General features: G+C 56.0%; 1 protein-coding gene across 18 annotated transcripts in view; it reads left to right on the forward strand.

The window, feature by feature from the left end:
- Positions 1-6620, forward strand: part of RAPGEF1 (Rap guanine nucleotide exchange factor 1) — a 134851-nt gene extending 128231 nt beyond the window's left edge. For all 18 annotated transcript variants that reach the window (XM_059142361.1, XM_059142367.1, XM_059142375.1 and 15 more), the window contains 7 exons: positions 256-340; positions 493-587; positions 1828-1906; positions 2000-2101; positions 3234-3331; positions 4098-4226; positions 4522-6620. In XM_059142361.1, coding sequence (XP_058998344.1) covers positions 256-340; positions 493-587; positions 1828-1906; positions 2000-2101; positions 3234-3331; positions 4098-4226; positions 4522-4672 — 739 coding nt within the window. In that variant the 3' untranslated portion in view covers positions 4673-6620. The remainder of the gene's footprint in view (positions 1-255; positions 341-492; positions 588-1827; positions 1907-1999; positions 2102-3233; positions 3332-4097; positions 4227-4521) is intronic.
- The last annotated feature ends 6209 nt before the right edge of the window (positions 6621-12829 follow it).

Consider the following 12829-nt stretch of genomic DNA (forward strand, 5'->3'; position numbering starts at 1 on the left):
TCTGTCCCCGCTGGGCCCCGGCTGTGGAGTCCGGCCGAGTTCTCGTGCAGCACAGTTGTCTGTGCTAAGCCATGGGACCCACCCAGCAGAGGTGCCATGGTCCCCAGCAAGAGTGCGATCTGGTGCTGCCCTGCTGGGGGCCAGGCTTGGGGCGGCTGCTGGCTCTGGCCGCCCAGCCGTGAGGCCGCAGGACGGCGCCCAGCCGGCTCCGGTCATCCCCGTCCCCACTGCTCATCTCGAGTCTCTGTCTTCTAGGCCAGGGACTTTGCATGACTTTCACAGCCATGAAATAGCCGAGCAGCTGACCCTGCTGGATGCTGAGCTCTTTTATAAAATAGAGGTATGCAGTGAAGTGGGGGGGGGGGGGGCTGGGGGCTGCGGAGAAGGCTGTCCCCTGCCCCGGGATGAGCAGCTGCTGCTGGTCCCTCAGCAGGAGAAACTCGCCAGGAAGCCAGAGGGCTCTAGTTCCATCCAGTCTACTTCCTTTTCCAGATTCCTGAGGTTTTGCTTTGGGCAAAAGAGCAGAATGAGGAGAAGAGCCCAAACTTGACCCAGTTCACAGAGCACTTCAACAACATGTCCTACTGGTAAGAAGGGGTGGCTGTGCGAAGCCCTGGTTCTCTCTGGCAGCACGTCTGGCCGGGTCCCCGTGCTCTCCCTCCCACAGGAGGAGGTGCCCTATTCTTCCCAGCTCCTTCCGAGGCCCTGGGCATTACTTGGGAACTGCAGGCAGCAGAGAGCCCACTGGCTGAGGGGGCGGCTGCAAGGAGTGCCAGGATCGATTGGTAATGTCTGCCATAGGCGGTGGCAGGGACAGGGGTGTCTGCGGTGCCATTCCGCGCTCGTCACTGCCCAGCTCCCCCACTGCCAGGCAGCCTCAGGGCTGAGCCTCACAGGCTGCTGCCTGAAGAGAACAGCAAAGGTGTACGTTCTAGTAATACTTTAATTAGGCCTGAATTCTTAAAGCAAAATGAAGCCAAAGATGTGTTTATACTACAACATGTAACAGAATGGTTAGCTTTTCAAGACGTGACCTGAAGGTGCCCCCTGAGCGGGGGTAGCCACGCAGCCAGCACTGCGCCCACTGCCGGAACATCTATGAGTTGTTAAACGTGGTGAGGACTGCTTGTTGGAGGGGACCTGGGTCATGTCCCACTTTGCCAGCTTTGCTCCGCTCCCCAGCAACGTGAGCTGAGCCGTAGCAAGCCGCCCTGGGAGGCGGTGGTGTGTAGGCAGGCGGACGCTGCACAGAGCCCTGAGTACCGCCTCTGCCATAGCCCTCGGGGACTTCCGAGGAGGTGGCGCAGGGCCCCCCAGAGCCATAGTCCTCAGGGTGTGCCCTGGATCCAAAGACACAGCAGAGGCGGCGCTTGCTCCAGATGCCCTGGCAGTGGCCCCCCGTGAATCCACAGGGTCTCCAGGCCACGGTGAAGTCCTCGTGCGAGGCTGGGCTTGTGGTGGCCGCCGAGGTTCTCAAGGTACCCTCCTAACGCCATGCTCTCGTCTCCTAAGGGAGTCCCAAGGCCATAGGAGGAGCATTTCCAGATCCAAGAGTGCTGGGGTCAGCGCTCATCAGGAAAGTCTACTTGGATGCTCCAAAGTGTCCATCAGCACACATGGCCCAAGGTCCCTGTCACACTGTGTGTGACCTCTCGGCCTGTCCCTGGGATGCTGTGAGCTCCTCGAGAGCACAGATCGGGGGCTGTGCTTGGTGTCTTGGAAGCCCCGGGCATGTGGTGCGGGTGTCTCTCCCTCCTCCAGGACCACCTAGGGGTCTAAAAGGAGACCAGTCAGCTCAGCCAGCTCTTCTGCCCTTTGGTCTTACAGGGTCCGGTCAATAATCATGTTACAAGAAAAAGCCCAGGACCGGGAGCGGCTGCTGTTGAAGTTCATCAAGATCATGAAGGTAGCGGCGGCCGCCATCCCCGGAGTCGGCTCCTTCGGACCCCGCCCAGGAGTCCTGGGCCTGCCTCATGGCCGCCTCTCCCTCTCTCTGCAGCACTTACGGAAGCTGAACAACTTTAACTCCTACCTGGCCATCCTCTCAGCACTGGACTCGGCTCCCATCCGCAGGCTGGAGTGGCAGAAGCAGACCTCGGAGGTGAGTGGCTGGGAGGGAGGCAGGCTGGCCCTGGGGACCCGCCATGGGGGAAGGCACTCAGGTGTCCGCTTGGCCGCCAGCCACCCCGCCGCCCCTTGGCTTGCTGTGGCTTATGTCCGACCTTTGGGTCCAGAGGGGCTGCGTGGTTGGTGCTGGGGTTGTCCCCTCACAGGGTCCTGCTGCCTGGCTGCGGGCCCGTACCTGGGTCCCTGCTTCACTGCTTGCTTCCTTCTGGAGGGGCTGCTCCGGGCTGGCGGCAGCACTCGTCCTTGGGGACATACTGTGAACAGGCCAGACCTATTGATTTCTTTAGGGTAATGCCAAAAGGGCAGGGACGGGTTGGTGTGGCCCATTCGGGCGTCAGGGAGGTCCCTGAGGAAGGGTCAGTCATACCAAGACCGAAACAGGGAGAGTTTTCCGAGAGGGAAGGGAAGCCCCGGGCAGAGGGACAGAAGCGTGTAGAGACTGGCAAGCGCAAGCAGCAGGACAGAGGCCGGCCCGTGTCACTCGGGAGGGGACCTGCTCTGGACCATGAGGGCCTTGGGGAGGCCCGGTGAGGACCTCGATCCTTGTGTGGGGAGGCTCCGTGAGAAGAAAGGCAGAGCCCACGGGGGCTGGATGTCAGCTGGGCCACCCAGGTGTTCCCTCAAGGGGTGACACTAAGGGACAGTTGTAAGTCTGGTTTGGAGAAGTGTGGGACCTTCACCGTGGCTGCCACAGAAACAGCCAGGAGGTCCCGAAGAGGTGACGCATCAGGGTGCAAGGTAGCTAACAGGTGAAGAGGCGAGCGGGGTGGGTGGGCCAGAAGCGCCTGCTGTGTGCGGGGGGCGCTCAGGTCGCCTGCTAAGCCTCGGCAGCTCTGTCTTGAGTGCAGCAAGGAGCCAAGACCGGCTCGGAGCCGGGGATGGCACCGTTCCCTGTGTGCTCGAGAATTCCCCTCGGGTTACAGTGCGGGGCGGCCCCCAGCAGGAGGCCCGGCGCCAGGCCCCGTACACGCCACGGGCAGTGGGGGCTTGGAGCCAGGGTTCTGCAGCGGGTACACACGGGCCTGGGAGCCCGTTCCCACAGTAGGCCCGGTCTCCCTGCAGCCGAGGCAGGCCCCAGGGTCTCACACACGGTCCCTCCCACCCAGGGCCTGGCTGAGTACTGCACACTGATCGACAGCTCGTCCTCCTTCCGTGCCTACCGGGCTGCCCTCTCCGAGGTGGAGCCCCCGTGCATCCCCTACCTGTGAGTAGAGCCCCCCGCAGCTTTGCCCTGCTGGCTGCTCCCCAGGGAGGGGGGGAACCTACCGGGAGAGAGAGAAACCCTCCCTTCAGGGTTTCCAGCTCAGACGTTGGACTTCTGTTTTAAACTGTAACACGGAGGTGTTTTGAACAGAAAGGAAGGGTCCAGTCTCCCGTCTCCCAGCCCACTGATGCTTCCTTCCGGGAACAGGACTTCTCTTCCCCCGCCCTGCCGCCAAGGGTCCTCAGCCTTGGCTTCACCTTACAGTAGCCGGAGGGCTTTATAGTCAGTCACCCAGGAGCCCCGAGAGCGTTTCCCCACGGTGAGCCAAGGCATGGAGGAAACGCGGAAACAGCCCTCGTCACATAAGCTGAAGGCAATAGTGGAAAAAGTCAAAGCTAGACCAGTTTGTCGCCAGAGCCCTTACTAAGCGGGTAGACGCGGGGAACCTCTTCATGAGGGAGCAGAAGACTCCGCAATGGCCTCGGGCGGGGGCTGCTACCGTGCTCTCCCTGGGGGGTGGCGGCTGGGCTCCCAGCTGTGTGTCACCTGGGCCCCATCACTCACCTTACGGCTTCACGTTCTCTCGTGGGCTTTGGGTTTGCTATTTTTTTTCCTGTTCATGTATTAATTTTACGAGGCTCCTCCCATACCCGAGCTGGCTTTCCCACGGACCCAGAGTTTCTGGGTCAGGAGTTCACGCAGGAAGAGACCAACACAGGCCAGACATGCTCTCCGGAGCAGTAACCGGGCCTCTCCGTCCTCCCAGGGGGCTTATCCTGCAGGACCTCACCTTTGTTCACTTGGGCAACCCAGACTATATTGACGGGAAGGTGAATTTTTCCAAACGGTGGCAGCAGTTCAACATTCTGGATAGCATGCGGTGCTTCCAGCAGGCGTGAGTACCGGGGCGCTCGCGCTGGGCCCCCCAAGGCGCGAGGGGGGCGGGGATGAAGGAACACCAGGGTCTGCACCGAGGTGGGGGCTCGCCGCACCCAGGGAGACTGCAGCACGGGGGCCCGAGGAATGGGGGGGTCCCCAGGGCAGCGTGCAGAAGGGCAAGCGGGCTCCTGCCACCAGCCCTCCCTCCGCCTGTGGGGTGCTCGGGTGCCGGGACCATGCGCACGGCCCCTCCAGGAGGCCATGCTGGCCTGCTGGCCCCACGCCGGTCCTGACTGGAGGCCCCCCCACAGGCACTATGATATCCGAAGAAATGAGGACATCATAAACTTCTTCAATGACTTCAGCGACCACTTGGCGGAGGAGGCCCTGTGGGAACTCTCTCTGAAAATCAAACCTAGGAACATCACGAGGAGAAAAACAGACCGGGAGGAGAAGACCTAGGAGCAGGTGCCGTGAGCGAGGAGAGCGCTCGAGAGAGGCTCTGAGGGCTGCCCAGACCGGGAGGGACCTTGGACCTGGCCCCGGGCAGGCTGCACGTGTCCCGGCCCCAGGGCTCAGCCAGCCCTCTGCTGTGCCAGGCAGGAGCCCCAGCAGCTTCCGGCTCCTCTTCTCCACGGGAGCGGACGCCAGGCCCACCGTGGAGCCAGCAGGCAGGTCTCGTTCCTGGTTTGTGAGCCCGTGGTTTGGTTTTGGTTCCGGTTTCTGCTTTCACTTCCGTCTTCCTCACCCCTCCCACCCCCTGGCCTGGGAGCCGCACGGGAGAGCGGCAGGCCAAGGCACACTGGCACTCTCTTCACCCCTCCCTTCCGTTTGAGGCTCCCGAATCGGCTGCAGTGACTAATGAGTGGACGCTGAGAGGTGGGGGCTGTACCCCAGGGACTGTCAGTCGGGTCGGCAGGAAGCAGAGAAGACCCGGGAGGCTCCTTGTACTTTCCTTGCCCTGCTGCTTCATGCAAGATGGTGTGAGCTTTTGACGTGGCCCGGAAAGGTTCACCAGGTGGCCTTTCAGCAGCGCCGGGGCCGGGGCTCCCGTCACGGTACCGGCCCTTCGCCTCCCCGACCGCCCGGCACTTGGGGGAGCTGGGGCAGACGATGGAGCAAGGGAGGGTGGAGGTTTAGCGAGCGGGGCCGGACGTCCTCCCGGGTGAATGAAGTCGGAGAGCGGAGGGGCGGTTCTGTCCGGGGAAGGCCCAGGTCCCTCCTCTGTTGCTTGCTGTGTGCCTTAAACTCCCGTCTCCTGTCTCCCGGCCCCCGGGGGCTCCCTTCCCACCTTGCTCCATCCTGGTGGGGCCCAGGGGTGCCTCTCCGACCTCCCCCCCCCCGGTGCGCAGCGATTCTGCCCGGTTTAGGACGGGGCGGCCGTGGCTCTGGAGGTGCCTGTTGAGGCTGACTGGCCCGGCTCCTACCCCCTGTCCCGGGGACCGCTCGCTCTCCCCGTCTTCCTGGTTGGAAGCCGCACTCACTGGTGAGGTGGACTGTCGGAGGCAGGTCCGCCGGGCGGTCCCCGCACACGGAGGGGCCGCTGTCCCCCTGCCCCTCGGGTCCTGATTGGCTGACTGAGTGCTGGCTTCTCCAAGGCTTCACCTGCCTTCACTTGGTCAAGCAAATGCCAGGGTCGAACTTCTTAAACAACCGTGTCACTTTGAGTCTTTCCTGGGTTCTGAGCAGCTTTCTCCGCTCTCGTTTTGGGGTCCTGGACCTAGAGGGGAGAACGTGTGAAATGCCAGCGGCGCGCCCTCGGGCAGTGCTCTGGCTGCCTCGGGCCCAACGTGTCACTTTCCTATTTAAAGCGTGTGGTCGCTGTTCTTCAGTGCGGGGGCAGGAGTCCCCTCACTGAGGTCGCGTCCTCCCCCTTCCCGTCTTGACCTGCCTAGCCCAGCGCTGCCAGAGGCTGCTGCGTGCGGGGGGCGGCCGCTGCGGCCCAAATACTCATGCCGGGTCGGTCTGCACCTCACACGCCCGTCCGCGGATGGGGATGGGGGCTTTACCTTCCGGCCCCTCCCCTCTGGGAGCCCTGCCAGGCAGAGGGAGGCAGTGTGGGGGACGGGGGTCCCTGCGTGAGGACCGCAGGGGCCGTGTGCGTTTAATTCCTGGCTGGCAGGCTTCCCACCCCGTGCCAGCCACTCATCTGGGCTCTGATCGGTCTGGGGGACCAGTACCCAGTGTTCCCTGTGGGGCAGTGCTGGAGCCAGGGAAGGGCGGCCGCACGCCAGGTCAGAAGGAACCCAACCTTTCAGAAGCACCTCCCTCTCCCCCCACTCCACGCCTCCCCCTATTACATTGTAATATATATGTATCCCCACTAACCTGGCTGATGGTGGTATCTTCCTGCAGACATTTCAAACCTGTAACTTTTATACGAAAGGAGAATAAACACGGATGAAAGCTGCGTCCGCGTGACCATAGAGCTGCCCCCCCCATGGGGGGGCTTCTGCCCTTTGGGGAGGGTGGGACCGAGGCCACCAGCCCATCTGGAATTTTCTCTCCCCGTCTTGTGCCCCGTAAGTGATTAGTGCACGTCCCCTACTGCTCCCCAGCCTGCTGGTCAAAGCTGAAATTTCTAGGGTAGAATTCTGGGGGCACAGAGGTACCTGGAGCTACTTTCCAAAGCCCCTAAGGCAGGGGCTGTGAAGGCATGCCTTCTGTACCATTCTGTGTCCCGCCTGCCCCGAGGCAGCATGCACAGGTTTGGAAACAGCCCCACACGTTCCGGTTTCTGTGCTCTGACGGGGCTACATCTCCTGCTGTGCCGAGCCCTTGGACTTCAACCCAGCCTGTGTGTCACCCCCAGCATCTGAGAGAGAGGCGGTCAGCTGCTGAGTCCTCTACTAGCCGCCAGTACCAAGAACCACCTGGGCTGGCCCCTCTCCTGCAGGTGACCAGGAGGTCACAGGCCGGGTGCAGACATCTGTGCTGAACCTGCCACCCAGAACCGCAGGGCACGCCGCTGCCCTCAGCCTGGAGAAGCACCTGGGTCCCACCGCCACCCCCACACGGCACAAGCAACCTGCGTGCTTAATCCAGCAGCTCAGGAGCAGAGGACCTGGGAGTGACACCTCCCTACCCCCCCCCACCCACGCTCAGACCTCGGATCCGTGTCCGGCCCTGGGAGGGGTGCAGGGGCTCCGCACAGCTCCCTCCAGCAGCGGGAGAGGCAGACCCCGCACATTCCCGGAAACCACCCCTCCTTCGTTAGTTTGTCTTACCCACTAGGGGCGCGTGACTTAGGAACCCAGTCAGGCAGGGCATGGGTCATTCTGGTTCCGCATTTGCTGGGGACACCCTGGAGGAACTTCACCCTTGGCTAAGACGGGCTCCGGTCCTGGGTCTGTAGTGAGAGGCCGTGTGACGCTAGGTAAGTGGCCCCCGCTCTGCTGCCCAGGCTTCCCAGCTGGGGCTGGGGTGGTGACAGCTTTTACCCCCCAGGTCTCTGAAGGCACAGTGAGTTAATACCTGGAACGGGGTCTGGTACGATCACTTCTCCGCGCACACACAGAGGTGTGGGTCCCAAGCACTCCGCAGACCCCTTCCTTCATTCACGCTCTTAACTAAATTACCCCCCACCCCACCGAACCATGACAGCCATGGTAAATGCCACATGAGGAGGTACCTGAACTCCGCTCACAGACCTCCGGTCCACACAGGCTCACCAACAATTCATGCCAAACAAGTCGCTTTAGTCTTAAGCACACGCGCCTGGGAACAAAAAGGGGAACACTTCCCAACTCATCGAGTAGAACATAGTCTTGACATCAAACCCAGACAACCATCCGAGAAAATTACAGGCAAATACTTGCACAAAACTTCTAAAATAATCTTAGCAACCCCAAGCCAGGAGCATATAGAAGTCCATACCCCCTGACCACGCTGGGCTTACCCTTAAATGTAAGGACGGAATGTCAGTGAGCTGGCGACCATTCCAGACCTTCGTGCTCCATAGCTTATCCGGGTGCCCCCACCTGGTGAACCTCTGCTTCCTGGGCACCGGGGAGATGTGCTTCCCAGATCCGCCACAGGGAGGTCCATGAGACCCAAGGGGCGAGACATGTCACTTGGGCCTGGGAACTCGGCATGGGTGCCCCCTTCATGCGCACTCTTTCCCCACCCGGACACACTTCGAGTCCAGATGCTGAGATGGCAGAGCTCTAAACGGAGGGAACCAGACAGGGACCACCCCCACCATCCCCAACTCAACTTCACATAAGAAGTGACCCTGTGCGAGCGAACCCACCGAGATTGCTGGGTTTATAAACGTTCACAACATGGCCTAGCTCCTCCTGAGTGTACCATATGAACAAACTGAAGGAAGAATACATATAATCACCTCGGCCTTTGTTAGAAATGCAACACCCATAATTTTCATTTAAAACTCTTAGAAATCAAAAACTTAATTGATCAAAGTCCCCTTCCAGAAATTCCATGCAAACGTTATACTTAATGTTAAAATACTCAGAGCATTCCCGTTAAAATCAGAACAAACTAAGGACCTGCTGTCACTTTGTCCACCGCTCTCTTGGAGAAGCTAGCCAACGCAGCAGGGAAAAGGAAAAATCGAGATTACTAAGGAAAGCTACCAGGCTGGGCTGGCTGGGACAGTAGAGCGTGTGACTCTCCATCTCACAGTCTTGACTTCAAGTCCCATGTTGGGCTTTTATTTTTTTTTTTTTTAAGATTTTATTTATTTATTTGTTAGAGAGAGAGAGTGGGAGAACACAAGCAGGCAGAGAGGCAGGCAGAGGCAGAGAGAGAAGCAGGCTCCCCACTGAGCAAGGAGCCCGATGCGGGACTCGATCCCAGGACCCTGGGATCATGACCTGAGCCGAAGGTAGTGGCTTAACCAACTGAGCCACCCAGGCATCCCCCATGTTGGGCTTTTAAAAAAAAAAAAAATTAGGGGTGCCTGGGTGGCTTAGTTAAGCATTCAACTCTTGATTTCAGCTCAGGTCATGATCTCAGGGTCTTGAGACTTGAGTCCTTCCCTGGGCTCCATTCCCACACTGGGCATGGAGCCTGCTTGGGATTCTCTCTGCCTGCCCCCCCCACCTCAACTTGTGCCCTGTCTCTCGAAAAAATAATAATAATAAAAGAATCCTCGAAGGTAGGTAGCTGTGCAGTCAGGGGGAAAAAAAAAAATTGAATATGTTCCAATATACAACCAACAACTAAAAACCAATTCTTGAAGGCTCCCACTTATGCTGGCATCATAAGCCTTAAGTGAAACCATTATCCTCCGAAAAAGAGGATGGAGCAATTGTAAACACTTTTGTACCAACATAAGAACCAACACAAGAACACCTTTATACACAGCAAATAGTAATAGACCTAGAGGGGGAAAGGGACAGCAATAGAATAATAGAGGACTTAAGTACGCCGCTCCCATCAGTGGGCAGATCATCCAAACAGAAAATCAACTAGGAACCGTCTGCCTTAAAGGACAGATTAGACTAGATGGACTTGATGGAACATTCCATCCCAAAGCAACAGAATACACATCCCCAAACACACATGGAGACTCCTCCATGGAACATACATGTCAGGCCACAAAACAAGTCTTAAGGATTTTTAAGAAGTCTGACATCACATGAAGCATCTTTCCTAACCAGAATTATATGAAACCAAAAACCAGTTACAAAAAGAAAACTGGACAAGCGTTATGTGGAGAGTGAGCAACCAGTGGGCCAAAGGGGACATCAGAATACCCTGAACAGGGCGCTGGGCGGCTCAGTTGGTTGAGCGACTGCCTTTGGCTCAGGTTGTGATCCTGGACTGCCAGGATGGAGTCCCGTATCCGGCTCCCTGCTCAGCAGGGCGTCTGCTTCTCCCTCTGACTCGCTCCCCTCTCTTGCACTCTCTGTCTCTCATTCTCTCTCTCTCAAATAAAATCTTAAAGAAAAGAAAATTCTTTGAACAGGGCACTGGGTGGCTCAGTCAGTTAAGTGTCTGCCTTTGGCTCAAGTCATGATCCTGGAGGAGCCCCAGGATCAAGTCCCTTGCTGGGCTCCCTACTCAGTGAGGAGCCTGCTTCTTCCTCTGACCCTCCACCCCCATGCTGTGTCTCTTATTCTCTCTCAAATAAATAAAATCTTTTTTAAAAAGGTGGGGGGCACCTGGGTGGCTCAGTGGGTTAAGCCTCTGCCTTCGGCTCAGGTCATGATCTCAAGGTCCTGGGATCGAGCCCCACATCAGGCTCTCTGCTCAGCAGGGGCCTGCTTCCTCCTCTCCCTCTCTCTCTGCCTGCCTCTCTGCCTACTTGTGATCTCTCTCCCTCTGTCAAATACATAAATAATCTTTAAAAAAAAAAAAAACCCTTGAAAAAATGAAAATGGAAACAACGTACCAAACGTACAGGGTGCTGTAAAAGCAGTTCTGAGGGGCAAGGTGATGGGAGAAAAGTAAGATCAACAACCTGATTTGTGAACAACCTCAGCCACTAGGAAGAACAAATGAAGCCCAAAGCTAGGAGAAGAAAGGAAATAACAAAGATGGGAAATAGAGACTAAAAAGAAACAAAATTAACAAATCTGTAGCTAGACTCCCCAAGAGACTCCTCAAAAATGAAAATGATGTTACAGCTAAAAAGGGGAGAGAAGGAGCACCTGGCTGGCTCTGTCAGTAGAACATGGGACCTTGGATCTCAGGGTCATGAGTTCGAGCCCCACATTGGGCTTAGAGCTTGCTTAAAAAGATACAAAATTGATGTTACAACAGATACCACAGAAATATAAAGAATCATAAAGAGACACTATGAACAATTATGTAACAATGACCGGGCAACCTGGAAGAGATCAACAAAGTCCTACAAACATACAAGACAGAATTGTGAAAATACAACAAAGCCAAACAGACCAGTGAATGGAGCAGATGGAGTCCGTCCATTAAGAACCTCACAACAAACCAAAGTTCAGAAGCACGTGGCCTCACTGGTGAATTCTACCGAACAGCCGACCTCCTCCAACACTTCCACAAACAGAAGCAGAGGGAACACGTCCACACTCTGTTGACGAGGCATCCCGCTGATAGCAAAACCAGACGAGGATGCCACAGAAGAGAAAAATCACAGGCCGGGGCGCCTGGGTGGCTCAGTTGGTTACGTGTCTGCCTTCAGCTCAGGCTGTGATCCCAGAGTCCTGGGATTGAGCCCCACATCAGGCTCCCTGCTCAGCGGGGGGGCCTGCTTCCTCTGCCTGCCACTCCCTGGCTTGTGTGTGCTCGCTCTGTCAAATAAATAAAATCTTAAGAAAAAAGAAAATCACAGGCCAACAGCCTTGATTGACACAAATGCAAACATCCTCAGTAAATGAGAGCAAACCAAATTCAACAATACATTGAAAGTGTCGCGCACACGATGACCCAAGCGGAATGGATTCCAGGGACGGGTCAACGTACACGAGAGTCAATGTGATCCGCTCACTGCACTAACAAAAGGAAGGAATAAAGTCATAGAATCATCCCAATAGATGCAGAAAAAGTGACAGAAGTCAACATCCATTTATGATAAAAACACAACAAAGTGGGTGTAGAGGGAACATACCTCAGTATAAGAAAGGCCACCAAATCGGACAAGTCCGCACCTGGCAGCATTCTCACTGGTGAAAAGCTGAGTCTTCCCTCCAAGCTTGGGAACAAGCCAAGGGTACCCATTCTCGCCAGGTTTTTTCAACTTAGTGCTAAAGTCCTCGCCGCAGCAATTAGGCAACAAAAAGAAACAGAAAGCATCCGCGTTGAAAAGGAAGAAGTACAACTCATTTGCAGATGGCATGATATTATATATAGAAAACCCTAAAAGATTTTTTTCTGCCAAAAAAAACTTGAAGCTAATGAATGAATTCAATGAAGTTGCAAGATACAAAACCAACACACAAAAAAACGATTGCATTTCTAGTCACTAATGACCTATCAAAAAGGGACATTAATAACACATTTACATTGCATCAAAAAGAAAGTACCTAGGATTGAAATACACTGTTCAAATGTCCATTCTAGGGGCACCTGGGTGGCTCAGTTGGTTAGGCTTCTGCTTTTGGCTCAGGTCATGATCTCAGAGTCCTGGGATCAAGCCCTGCATTGGGCTCCCTGCTCAGCAGGAAGCCAGTTTCTCCCTCTCCCACTCCCCCTGCTTGTGGTCCCTCTCTCGCTGTGTCTCTGTCAAATAAATAAAATCTTTTTTTTTTAATGTCCATTCTACCCAAAACAATGCACAGATTATTGCTATCAAAATCCTAATGGCATTTTCCACAGAAATACGGGGATCCTAATATTTGTACAGAACCAGAAAAGACCCTGAATAGCCAAAGCAATCTTAAGAAAGAACAAACCATCACACTCCCTGATTTCATACTATATCTCAAAGAGACTGTAAATAAACACACACCCATCAGTGAAACAGAGAGCCCAGAAATAAACCCATGCATATATGGCTGATTAATTTACAGCAGAGGAGCCAAGAACAGACAGTGGAGAAAAGAGAGTCTTTCATTAATAGTTCTGGGAAGGCTGACCAGCCACATACAAAGGAATGGAGCTGAATGTGGGCTCCTGGGTGGCTCAGTCAGTTAGGCATCCAACTCTTTCTCTCCAGTCAGATCTTCAATCTCAGGG

This window comes from Mustela lutreola, chromosome 12, assembly GCF_030435805.1.
Source record: "Mustela lutreola isolate mMusLut2 chromosome 12, mMusLut2.pri, whole genome shotgun sequence".
NCBI classification, from domain to species: Eukaryota; Metazoa; Chordata; class Mammalia; order Carnivora; family Mustelidae; genus Mustela; species Mustela lutreola.